General features: G+C 39.2%; 1 protein-coding gene across 1 annotated transcript in view; it reads right to left on the bottom strand.

The window, feature by feature from the left end:
- The window catches only part of LOC104076714 (nebulette-like), a gene marked incomplete at its 3' end in the record, with an annotated part of 21283 nt that extends 8036 nt beyond the window's left edge, over positions 1–13247 (bottom strand). Inside the window, exons 1-4 of the mRNA XM_009577668.1 lie at positions 13134–13247; positions 9975–10076; positions 8275–8376; positions 1270–1377 (exon numbers count right to left, since the gene is read on the bottom strand). Of these exons, the coding sequence (XP_009575963.1) occupies positions 1270–1377; positions 8275–8376; positions 9975–10076; positions 13134–13247 (426 nt within the window). The remainder of the gene's footprint in view (positions 1–1269; positions 1378–8274; positions 8377–9974; positions 10077–13133) is intronic.
- Positions 13248–13852: the final 605 nt, after the last annotated feature.

The raw sequence follows: 13852 nt of genomic DNA, 5'->3' as shown, positions 1-13852 counted from the left end.
CCCCCCCCCAAAAAAAAAAAACTTAAGAGTATCTGCTTCAATACTTTGAGTTTACTCATTTTAAATACTGTTGATTCTTGTTCTTTTTCTCTTGATTCAGGCATTACACTAACTGTCCAAATAAAAAAGTTGTACATAAAACAGTTAAAGGGAAGTGCTCCTGGATATTTTATTTAATGCAAATTGCTTTCAGCAAAGATAAGCAATATAGTCACCTAAGGCAAAAGATAATCACCTCATGAAGTGTCAGAAGATAACTTCCTATCAGCCTATAGTAGGATTTTCCATACTTCTGATAGTTGGATGCCCATTTTTACAGGAAAAAGACTAGCCACCCTACCTATCTTGGATGATAAATCTTTTAAACTAATACCTTTAGTCACCTCCACATACGTACCGTGTTCTTCATTGATTCAGGCAGACTTCAAATCAACAATACTCAATTTGCATATTTCGTATAATAATAATTACTTCAATTAATGTTTTACTAAACATTTAGATTTTGGAAACAATTACATATTCTGTTGGACCCTTCCCACAGCTGGCCTCTCCTATTCCCATTGGGTGGTGCCCCACACTTTGGAAACGCTGGACTACAGAATGAAGGCTTGTCTCTTGGCTATCTGGGATCACGGCCTCAAAGAAGATCTCACATTTTTAGCATTAGACACACTGTTAAATATATCATCCCAACAGCATTATCACTCAATATAGATGTTTTCTCCAATCTGGCTCCAGCAGCAGGCACCCATCGCTGAATCTAGTGACTGCTGTACTTTGTAATACCATTCAGAAGATCAACCAGCAGAATGAAGGCTAAAAGACAAACATCCAAATCTGAGCTGCTCATGCAACCTCCTTCTACAACCACTGGAGAGATGCCAGCATTTCGCTCCTCTAAAGACAGGCATCTACAACAGGTCAGAAGAACTGCCCTCCAGACCTATTTCTTTCTTTTCTGAATACAAAGGGATCGAACACAAGGTGATTAGCTCAGAGTAAGCAATCACACCTTTTGACACACAAAGTTAAGTGAGATGAATCTCATCTGAAATGGTTATGAAAAACTCCACAGGCCCTTGGAGGAGGGCTTTGTCAGAAGCAAAGGAAGAAATGGATAACATGTTATACCTGCTATACAAACACACTGTATAACAGAGACTGCTGCTCAGAGTAATTCGTAAGATGGAAAAAGAAATTCTGCTCGAGAACAAATGTTAGGTTTTTCAGGATGTAAATGCATGTAAAATACAAAGCAAATTCACTTACATCACTTGCAAAGGTGGATGCAATCTGTGCTTGCTTGAAGGAAGCACTGTCAAGAGGATTGTACTGGTGGCTCTTCATTTCCTTCCTGAACTGCTCTTTGTATTTCACCTTCCACCAGAACAAACATATCTAATATTAACATGTAGCACTTAAAGAAGGCACAGAGAATTCAGACTACAAAGGAACTTATTAAAGGCAATTGCCTTATCCATAAATCTTTAAACAATGAAGATATTTAAAGCAGCTCAGTATAGCCACACCTGTGACTGTCTTGTGCTGGTTTCAAAGTAATTTTTATGTATCTGAATTTCACTAAAATAAAAAAATAATTTTAAGATCGTCATATGCAATTACTGGTGCTGAAGGATTTGTAAAAAGGAAACAGAAACAAAACCATATGACTCACCTGAGTAATCAAATAAACCAGAACTGTTTGACTAGCAATAATAATCTACTCGCTGAGAATCATTCAATTCATAATTAACATCAAAAATCCATTTTTAAACGAAAAAACAATTTATAAGATAAGTAAATTGTAAAACTTGTAAAATAAATCACTTTTAAATTTTTCAACCACTTGAAAGTGGGAAGTCAGAATCAAACTTCCCACTCGGCCGACTTCCCACCTCCAGGTGCATGTGTCACTCGCACTGTGCGAGGCTGTCACCAGCACCCCCAGGTCTACTGTTAATTCTGCCAGAAATTTCCCATGAGACCCCAGGGAATCTCTCTGTAGTACAGTCCCTTCTTGGGGACAATGCCCACCTCATTACAGTGTTACAAAGCATAATTAAATGACTGTCTGCCATCACTTTCACTCTCTTTTCTTCTTGTTCAAAAGATAAAGGGGGAACGGCAAGAGGATATGAGCAATACATAAATGTTGAGGCAATGGCATTAGAAGTCAATAAATCACAAAAATTCCATAAAACATGCTGCAGAACTGAATTCAGAATCTGAAAATATGAAATCAAACAAATAGTAAATCTCCCTCCTTTGCCCCCCTTGTTGTGCATGATCATCAAACATCTGGAGACTTTGCACACATGCCTTGCTTCTTTCCAACAGCTGGGCATAATGGAGGAGAATAAAGTTCAGTCTGAATTATGCTGCTTTCATGAATGTTAGTCAGACACCTGATATCTGAGCCTATGCAACGTCCATTATAATTTACCACGCTCTGCATTAAATAAATAGGCGGCTTTTTCCTTACTTCTTTTTACTCTGTTCCCACATGAATGTCTGATAGAGTGGTTAAACCACCTCAAACAATCTCCTTCAAAAATTATTTTTTTCTCAGCTTTAGTTGTGGGAAGAATTTTCCTTCTCCTTTTTAGTTCTTCCTTGCCTCAAAAGACTCTCAACATGGTTTAGCTTACACAACCTCGTTATGTTTAGCCACAATGCCCAATATTTCATTAATCAGGATAACAAGAAACCAAAACTAAGCCACCCAAACAGAAACTAACCTTATATGTTCAAGAACTACATTATGATTCCAGCACTTACGTTAATTTTTCAAAGGAAGGAAATTCTAAAACATTGTTACTTTTAAAGAGTAACTTTATCTGAACACAAGATGAACTTCATAATCTTTCACATTAACTCTAGAAAAGAAAATCTATTGCCTTCTGGTAGATTCATCTGGTTCATATTGTTTGATATTTGCCTTGGCTTTGGATCAAGTGCAAAAGCATATATCTGAATACAAAGACACTGCCTTTGTCAAAGGCAAACCCACATTCTGTACGAGCAGTGGAGGAATAAATCAGAGGGCTTTTCTCTTTTAAAAGGTGTATCTAAGACTTGCCTTCTGATAAAAATCAGGCAGCGCTGGAATATGTGATTCAAAGAGCCTCCAAAACCGGGGATCGAGTCAGCATGGTGAGCAAAATTGTCTTTTACTCCTTGGGCACCAGCTCACATCATAACAACTTCGTGCACAAGAGTTTAAATATCCAGCTACTGCAGGCTGTCTTCTGCCCTGCCAACAAACAGCCTCAAACTGCGCACGTGGACCAAATCCACAACATGGTCCTTGATATTCTTGTCAAGTGTGAAAACGTCAGTGCCAAAGGGACCTCTCCTCACAACTGGCTTTCCATCTTCCAGCTGCAACCGTTTCATGCCATTTTTTAAAAGATTTTTTTTTAGCAATCCAATTCAATCTAGAGATTCCAGTAACAAATCCTCATTAGTGTCACTTCAGATCACATCACTGCTACTGAAGGAAAGAGGGGGAGGCCAGTGAACCCAGTCTTCACAGGGCTGTGTGTCCTGATGCCCATGTGCAGGAGGGTCCCAAATTTAAGGAGACTGCCCACGAATACAACTGTAAACGTTCCCATTGCAGTGAGGGATGTCTCGGTACCTCTAGGCCCTGCTGCCTCGTCTGGCTGCTCTGCTTATTGCCTTCGCTCTCCTCCGCAACACCACTGCACATGTCGCTCTGGGGCAAAATGGAGGCTGCACAATAATATCAGATGACCCTGGCAGTATCTCAAGAGCACTTCCAGCAGTAATTTAACTCTGACTTGTCATAGGGGATTCATCTCATTGAAAGCTACACACACATTCACTTTCTCTTTTATCGGTATTTTCCTGCTTCCCTCTCCCTTTTAAAAGAAAGCGTGGGGTGGGAGAGGGAGAAGAGAGAAGAGCAAGCCCATGGATGAGTCACTGTGAAACAACGCACACGGTATTTATCCTTCTTTTGAATAGGAGAAAGTTATGAATGCAGTTTAAAGGGGAAAAATACGCCCGAGAGCATTCTGATTAAAAACAAGGAAGAAAAACACTGCATCAGTGTTTTCTAAAACATCTGAAGGGGGGAGGTCTTAGCAATGCTATAACATGATGGAAGAGCAAACAAAAAGTGGGAGTAGAAATGACAGTTGTTAGTGGAAGCTTATCTACAAATTTCATCGTTAACTAAAAGCTTTACTTTAATGAGGGTTTAAAACGATGGCTACTTATTTACCATCTTAATTAAAGTCTTAAGTTTGTTTATTTTTTTAGAGAGTATGTAGTGGGGGTTAATTTAACAGAAATGTGTGTAGGCTGTTCTCTAATTGTTGCTGAAGAAAAAGCAGATTTTGCAGACTTTTAACACAATATCAACCCTGAAAAACCAAACTGGAATTAAGTAAGGCCTGGTTAAACAAACTTCTCATCGGCCTTGCACAAAACCTATAAAAGTCAGAACTGCAGCTGGACAGAGCAGTGTCTTTTGAAGCTTTGCAGCAACATTCCTAAATCAAATCTGTAGTTCAAAGCTGTTCACACAGGGAGTGTTCAGTTTCAGAAGTGGATGACATCACTCACTGTTCAGATTTACAAAGAAACTACAAAAACTGAATCATTCAACCACTGGGATCCCAGGATGAAGCAGACACTTGACATTCCTCATGACCATATGAAAACATATTAAAAAAAAAAAAAAACCTGTCAGAGCACATAAGATATTGAAGGAAATGTAACATAAACAAAGAGCTAAATTAAAATATTGGTTGCTAAAAGCACTAGCAGAGTTTAAAGCAAAGACAGACTGAGAAAATCCTAGGCTTTTTGTGTTGTTACTGATAATCTCAGAGAAGGTACATTTTGAAAAACATTTTACCCTCTAACAATTTTATCTCTGAAACAATAAGCACCAGATCCAGCAAAAAATACGAATATCCAAAATTATTCATCATAAAACCAATTATTGAGCACCATAAGGGGAACACTTCATATCAGCAGCTCTTTGAAAAAGCTAATAAAATGCATTAGAAGACATAAAGAAGACAAAAACAAGAGCTTGTTTTCATAAAAAATACAAAAAATAACCCAAATTATACAATGTACATTCAGCAAATTGACAAGCTTCATGTTTTCACAAGGGCTAACACAGTTTCTGTTTTAAATTTGGTTTAAAATCAACAGAAAAGGGCTACCGCACGCTGTGGGTAAATATACTAGTCCTGGGAGCTATTATTTTTGCTGCTGCTGTTGTCAAAAGCTTTGCTAAATAAAATAAAATTTTAAAAAGCAAAAAAGGAAAGGGGGGGGGGGGGGGGGGTACACTGATCCTGTAGAGCCTTGAGTGCCAGTCAAACATTAACACTATTTTCTTCACTTTGTTTGCCTTCCCGCTTGCCTTGATTGCTTTCTCCCTTCGTTACACCCACACTGCCTGACCTCTTCTTGCTCCTGTTCTCTATACTCCCTAAATTACCTACCCATATGCACCACATTAAAACATGTTATCATCTTCTCTTCCCATTACATCCATCAGAATTGTCAACTTTGCAAATTTACTGTGAGGGTCAAATAACTAATATTTCTCTGCATGTCGCAGCTTATAGATTCATGCTATTAAGGGAGATTATCAACTTTCAGCACAAAAAAGTTTAAAATGCTCCCATTTGCTGAGAAACAAATGGAAACCCTAAAAGCCAGAAAGTCTGGAGACAATAAAGAGATCATTAATTTTACTATTTTTTAAATCTTCTAATTGTTACAAGCCTGCTTCACGATCCTTGCATGAAGAGGACTTGACATGGCTGACCCACATTTAGGGCTCTTCCTCTCCTACAGCACAGGTGCATTCCTCATCCTGCCCCACCACCCTGCTCTTTGGACACAGGGGTCATCTTCATTTTTCTGTGCTCTTGATTTATGATCAGTGTGTCTAAGTGTTATGATGATCCAAATAATATATAAAAACATTAGACAACTCATGGCCACTGCCTTTCCTTCAGAGGAGGTGGGGAATTGCTGAGTGCACCTCCCCACTGCTGAAAGCAGCCTGGTATTTACAGCCTCCATGCTGCTGTACGCAGATGGCTGGCAGCGGAGTGTCAGGCTGAAGCATTGCCTCCCTTTCTAAAAGTACATGGCCCATCACACACACTGCAAGCAGCCACAAAGCGTAGACTGAGGAGAGGACGAGAGAAGGAAGGATCCGAAAACCTGGATCCAGGCCCAGTGGCTGCAGAGTTTGGACCACCAACGTTTAGTAAGAATCTTCTTTACAAATAAACTGTAAGCAAGCTACATTTTGTCAACTGCTCCTCTCTTCCTGCCACACCTTCTGCACTATTTGGACTCTCTAAGGAAGTTAAAATTGTACACGAACGCTCTCTTCTCCAGAAGGATCTCAACTGGAACTGTTGCCATCCCAGTCCCTGGCAGTGAAGAGACTCTATTATAAAGCTTTTGCAGATGCAGCATGCACTGTCCAAGAGGAAGAGCACATTTAATAAAAATGAGATAGAAAGTACATTGATGAAGCCGATGATGCAGCTGGCTCTGCACCAGCCTGCAGGACCCCATGATCCAGCTGGTATTTCTTGATTGTTGCGATTGTTGGCCACAACCTCAGGGGTACCAGGCTTAGTGAGATGGAGAGGCCTGTTGGAAAGGAATCCGCTTTGCGACGACAGGCAGCTGTAAGCCACTAGATTCTGAAATAGGTTGCAAGGAAAGGAGCGTGTATACAGCCACTGAGTAGAAATAAAGGATACCATACACTAAATTTAGATATAAACCCTTTTAAAAACCTCTAAAGATGTTTGCTAAATGACAGACAGCTCCCTTTCCTATAAGTGACAGCAGCATAGCACTAGCTCTTCCTCAAAAGCACAGGTTGACTTCCAAGCCTGCACGATGCTAAACACAAAAGAATCTCTGAGCAGACTTGCCCGTCAGCAGAGGAATGAGCACATGATCCATTACATTTGGAAAACACAAACTAATTTTGATTCTGAACACATCATTAACAAAGCAATTAAAAAAATGTGTTTTCTTCTTTTTTCCTTTGTGCAGTATTAATGCTTCAAAGTTAATGATGGTCCAGTGTGAAACAGGAAATCATGTAGCAGATATCTAAGGACAACATCTGGTGACAGCAAAAGGAGCTCGACCTCTTGCAAGCAGACACTGCACTGTTTTGCAGCTTGTTCTCTATGACATATCATTCTCATTTTATCCTAGTTCTAGGGAATATGTTTACTATCTAGCCAAATCTCATTTGTTACACAACACTGATTTTCAGACTGTTCTAGTGTATACACTACTACACTTGGGGGTTTTTTCCTAGTTCTTGGAAGACTGACACGGCCGCCTCCAATCAAAGGGCGTTATCCTCCTCCTACAGGAGGGCAGAATTTGTTCCTGGGTTTACAAAAGCTCTGAGTGTAGCCTGACAGGATTACTAGCGAGGATTATGCAAGGCACTGTTAAAGAACTACTCCAGAAAAAAGAAAAAAAAAAAAAGGAAAAAAAAAAACAGGTCAGCAGTTAAAAATCCCTTCTCATGATGTCAGGCTGATCTGTAGTAGAGTCTTATGAGTAGATCTTATGAGTAGAAGACTCATAAGGGGAAAAGAGGGAGTATTTGTGTTTTCAGCTTTCTTTTTAGTTATGGACTAAAGTAATCCCTCCATTTTTCTTCTTTTTTTTTTTTCCTTTTTTTTCTTTCTTTTTTTTCTTTTTTTTCTTTCTTTTTTTCTTTTTTTTTTTTTATTTTTTGAGGTTAATATATAACAGAAAATAGTACATAAAAGGTTCAGTTTCAGGGGGAGGGAAGACAGGTGGTTTACATGTCAGGCCAAATTCAGATCCCATTACTCACATTAGCAAGCAGTTACACAAAAGACCCCAGTTACTTCAGTGGGATTAATCACAGGGTAAGGTTCCACTCAAACTGAATGAGTAGCAAAATTTGCCTCTAAGTTACATACAGTTAATATTTTAGAAATCCTAGATAATCTGTATAAATATACACCATCTCCACAAAAGACAAGTTGTAACAGTCAAAGTTCATTGTATTTTTTGCATAAAAATGTATATTGTTTCCTAGGAATCTTAAATTTACCAGTCATTGCAATACTGTATGAAAAGAGTTTGAGAACATAATCTTCATGCAATTAGAGATAATCATCTAAAAATCTAAATATTTTCTTGCATTATTAGGAACAAGAGATCTGAATGAAGTCATTGTAAAATGACAGAGAATCTTACTTGGCTTAACAGTTTTGAAACTCCTTTAGCATGTTCAAAATCTGGTCTTCCAAGTACAGCAGGCTCCTTATTCATCTCTCCCCTTCCTTTCTTGTATTCAGCCTTAAAAAAATGAGTATGGATCACTATTAAATTGTTTGGTTTTGTTTTATCAAGAGAAATGTAAGCATTAAAGCTAGTAGAAAAAACCTCATTTATTGATCTGCATTGACACTACTTTCAGTGCTGTTCTAATCAGCTCCAAAAAAAGCCCTACTCAGGCTTCAGCTCCTTAACAACGTAATATTTATTTATTGTAACACACAATGCACAGCATTCACAAAATTCAACTTTAACCAAATGCATAGCTTAAGCCTGAGAAATATTGTTCTCCCAATCAAGGCAGAATGAGTTACAGTGGCTCAGCATTTCTTATGACAGGGTCTGCAGTTTACACAAGATTATCCGTAGCAGCTGAAACTAGTCTTGAAACAAAACTAGGCTGAGGGGCAGCTTTTTTGAAATGTAAGGTCAAATTCCACCCCCAGTTTTACCACTGCAATCTTGCGGCATGTCAGTGAGGTTGCATTGGTGTAACAGAGCGGAATTAGTCCCACAGGGCTGGTATTACGTGATCTTTCCAGCTGAACTGCCTCCCATGCAAATTGCTGCAATTTTTTTCCACAATGCATCAGAAAAACAGCACAGATGAATTGACAATAGGTGCTTTGCGATATCACAAACTAAATTACCCATTGCCTAAAACAGGCTTCTTGCATTACTCAGGCACTGTGAATCAGCAAGGACACGTCATAACAACAGACTGAGAGAAATAAAAGTCCCAAAGCCACTGTAACTCAAAGGGGGCTTGAACAGAAATTAATAAATTTGGGTGTTGAACGTAAGACTTAGTAGAAGTTCTTGGTTTTCAGAAAATCCTGCATATTCAAAAGGTGACTCTCAGGTCTTTTAAAACTGTCTCTCCATAGGTGCCTAGTCAGCCTCACATGAAACTATTAGCGGTTACTTAAAATCTTGGCTCAGGACTTTTAATATATATACATTGTTTGAGTTGTCTACAATAAAATATTAAACTGCATCACACATTGCTGCTTCTCAAATGGCTCCTTGACCTATCCATTAGCAGATGTCACGGTGGGAGGGAAAAGAATTTGAGAGGGGAGTTCGGGGAGGAGAGCCCCCATGCAAGAGGCGGCGTGTTTGCACAGCTCTCAGAAGGACAGCGGGGAATTGCATTTCCCTGTCGCTGCTGGCCAAGATGGGAGGAGGAAGGGGAGTCCTGGGATGCGAGCTTCTCTTGTACTGAGGTGAAAAAAGGCTTGGTATGTCTTCTGAAGTGCAGTATAGCATATGAGCATATGACTTATTTTGAGACTGGTTATCATGAATAAAGCTGAAACAAAACAACTTTAGTAAGCTTAACGCTGTCTTTAGATCAATGACCAATAATTGCAAAGGTCATACTGTCAACGTCAAAACAGAAGAAACCCATAACTTTGTAACATACTAGGCAAGGGGGGGGGGGGTTTGTTGGATTTTGAGGGGTTTTTTTAATCAAACCTCCATATCGTATTTGGGGTTGCAGGTTTTCTGCTCGTGATGTTTGAGAATTTCAGCAGCATTCTAAACAATCTGACTGAAATTGGAATAAATAAAATAACATGTCTAAAAAATACAAATAGAGTAACAGGAGAACGTACATCACTTATTATCTTTGTTATCTCAGTTGCTATCTTTATGTCTGGCCTGTTCAGCACTTCAGTGTATCTATGAGTATCTTGCACATCCTTCTTATAGGATACCTGTCAAACAGAAAACAGTTTTGTTTAAAACAAACACACAAAAATGTTTTAAGTTTATAAATAATCTTTGAATGACCTATCAACTCAGCCATCAAATTCAATAGAACTCTGCCTAATTTATTCCAACACAGTCCTGCTTGACAGGGATTATTTAGTAAGACCACACACAGGTTAACAGGATAAGGAAGAAATTCAGAAGCATAAAATACAATATTAAAATGAAAAATGGTTTTGCTTAGAAGCGTAGAAGAAAATGAAAGCACTGCAAAGACCCAAATATTAGGTTTTATCATTAAATTTTAGAGGATTTCTAAGAGTACAGCATTTTTTTCTATGCTGTACCCTTTTTTAGTATAAACTACCCCCACTCTGATACTGAGCACCGCAGCCTAGCAGATTGCAGCTACGCTGAACAGAAACTGTAATTCTACCATGGTGAACGTCTTTCTCAGTAACAGGGAGCCACGTAGCTGGTATGTAATTCAATGACACAACTCCACCCCAGCATCCCCCACCCCACGCAACTCCACTTATCTGCTCCTTTACACAATCATGGGAACAAGAAGGCTGAGTGTTCCAGCATGTGGAGTACAAGACTGAATCTTTCTGTTTGTGCAAAAGCCACTACTATAATGAATGGGCTCAGAAAACTTTGGCCAGAAGGCTAAACCACAGGTAGGAGACTCCAAACATTCTCCATTTAGCAAAGCAATCACAGGAACAGCATAGACCTTAGGGACGTTACAGAGCTCCGAGACCACAAGTTATCCTTCTTCTCCCTCTCCCTCTTCTCCCTCCCAGGGTCTGCAGATTTTTACTCTCCCTTGCTGTAGCACATGTGCCAATCTAAGCCCACTTCCAAGAGCTGTCTTACTGAATTATTCCGAATGATTAAGAAAATCGTCCCTGGTATTCAAAAGTGTCTGAGAAACTGAAGCTTCAAGCAAAAGTTAGAAAACATAAAATAAAGGCTACAGGAAACAGAAAGTATCAGAATAATTCCTGCTTTCATGGACAGCCTTTTAGATTTTCTTCTGTTGTTTAATAAAGTTAATCAACCTCTCAAGATTGTATTTCACCATCAAGAAAGTTCTCAGCTTGAAGCTTCACTTATAACCTCCACATCTAGCTCCTATTTCCAATGTAAAGTTTTACTCTGGGTACAATGCAACAAACTCATAAACTGCAGCACCCAACGACAAATATAATTTGTAGAAATGTTATTGTAAAAAGAAAAGAAAAAATATCTTACTTTTTGGCAAATTTTTACAGGCAACAGGAAAGTAATTTTGCGTCCATATGGCTTCAGCTAAGTAGACAAGCTAAATAGACTTCACTGTTGGCCACCTGCCCACAAATAGATCTTATAATTTTTAACCTACAATGAGTGACACACAAGTGTAATCACCGATAAAATAAGTAAATAAATAGGGTGGATGAATACAGCCCAAAGTATCACCTACCAAGAAAACAGAAACTGTTTCTTACAGCTTGTTAAAACCACTAGAAGTTTTGTTTTGGTTAGATTTAGATTTCCTCTATTTTTTTAAGAAACTAGATGTACAGACAAGCATTTGCAATCCAGGGCTTTACATGAATTTAGTTAATTATATACTGTTCATCCTAATGACCACATGAGGTGAGGTGAAAACCACAAAGGCAGCAGAAACAGGTTTCTGAATAGCACCCTATCATCCATGTAAATTGCAAATTAAAGGCCAGCATATGTGCTCAAAATAGAAATTAGGAATGGAGCGAATTTAACAACAGAGAATCAAGAATAGTGGTGATAAAGTTGAGGAAATGTGGTCACTTATTGCTCCCAAATGACATGATCATATAGTACATGAAATAATGGATTGTGGTTAATTTCAGGGGGGAAGGGGGGGAAATAAGACAGTGACAGTCCTTTATATTTCACCATTTTCAATTATATTAGATGCAAGGCCAATTGCTATAGCTTTCCCTGAGTGAATTATTATTCTTCCTGCACCTAAACCAGTATACCTATTACTTATGTCTGAGGGAAAGTCATCTAGCATTTTACAAATGTCTGCAATATATATTTGCTCCATTCTGCAGCTTGTCATACTCCGGTGAGAATAAAAATGTTATGCAGCAGAACAGTAGTTTGTCAGAGGTAGGCCAAAGAAAGAAAAAATATGTTTCCCATTTCCTGAATAACCTCAATCCCTGGATGCTGACCCTTTCCCATTGGGATGGTGTGCTGGCCTCTATTACACAGCTGCTATTCTGTTCCATCTAGTGATTTTTTTTTTTAATAGTGCTATGTTAGAACAGTAAAACCAGAGCTGTTCTGGGAGAGCAGGGGAACAGATGTAGGCAAGGCAAAGCAACCAGCCTGGGGTATGCACCCATGGGCACCGAGAAGATGGAAAGTGGAGAAGCCTACGAGAGGGGAAACGAAGCCTGGTCAAGCAACAAAAGAAAGGAAACATCAGAAGCACCCAGGGAAGGGGACATCTTTTCTCCCGAGTTGGTTCAGCCCCTTACCAGGAGGCTCAAACCCTAACTGGAACCTCCAGGCATTACACGATGCCCTCAATCTTCACTTCAAAGGATTGCTCAGGCTCTACCAAAAAACATCACAAAAGGCTCAAGAATTACTCCTTTTTACGAGGACCACAGGTCTACGAAACATCTGCACAAACTGGCCTTTTCATAGGAAAAAGTAACCGAGATACTGACAACTTAAGAGCACAGTGAAAGATCTAAATGGAGAGTTACAGCAGACCAGTGGGAAATGCGAGCAAGAAAGAAGCTGGGACAAAAAGGGGAAAATATTGTACCATCTCTAGTTTTGAAGTTGCAGATAGTAAGTTACAAATATTAACTAAATTTGAAGTGTTTTTCAACCCTAATTTGAAGTTACAATAAAAAGTGGTTACATTGTTGAATATTTTTAAAGAACAACAATGATCTGAACAAAAGCCATTTCTCATCTTTAATCCCAAATGTGATACATACTCTGAATTGCCAGTAGTTTTTGCAAAGCACGGAAAATATTCCGGGCTTGCTCGTAATTAGTAGACTAACTGTAATAGAGCCAAACCTCCAGCTCTTACAAAAAGGCATAAGGTCCACTGAGGATAAAGATGACGGTCTATTTACTCCAGCTGAGGGTCCTGAAGATGCTCCACCTTTCATCATGGTGCCAGTGCACTGGAATGCACTACAATGCTGCAAAGTAGACAGATTTCTAACAAGGCTGCAAAACGTCTCAGGTTGTCAATCAAACAACGGAAACTTCTGCTACGTGGTGACCCAATCACACCTAGGTTTAAAGGACTCAGACCTTTCCTGCAGTCTTTTGTCTTCTCCCCTATTCCAATTCCAAAACTATTCCAAGCTATAGGTAATAAATTATTAAAATATGCAAAGCAGCTATAAACACATTTTGCCCTCTTGAGATGCACACACAGAAGTCAGCAAGGAGCTGGGCACACCTATCTGCAAGAGAATTTGTCTCTTACTGTTTGTCCCTGCTTAGTATTTTCTAAGAGCTGCAAGTCCACTAACTAATGGCTGCCAGCTGTGTCTCTGCCCCCTTTTCTCTCATCTGCACTTTGGGATCCATCAACACCAAGAAAATGACTAGCTGGTGACAATCATCATTGGCAACAGCTTTTCTGATCCCCACTCAAATGGTGTTGAAAACTGTTTCCCGGCTCATGTAGAAGAGACAAACACATTTCTGGCCCATTACAGATTGATGCAGTCATCCTTTCCAGTAATGGGCTTGAAAATTGATTGGT

Source organism: Fulmarus glacialis, unplaced genomic scaffold (assembly GCF_000690835.1).
Source record: "Fulmarus glacialis isolate BGI_N327 unplaced genomic scaffold, ASM69083v1 scaffold39535, whole genome shotgun sequence".
Lineage (NCBI taxonomy): Eukaryota > Metazoa > Chordata > Aves > Procellariiformes > Procellariidae > Fulmarus > Fulmarus glacialis.
This window is presented reverse-complemented; position numbering and strand designations above follow the sequence as displayed.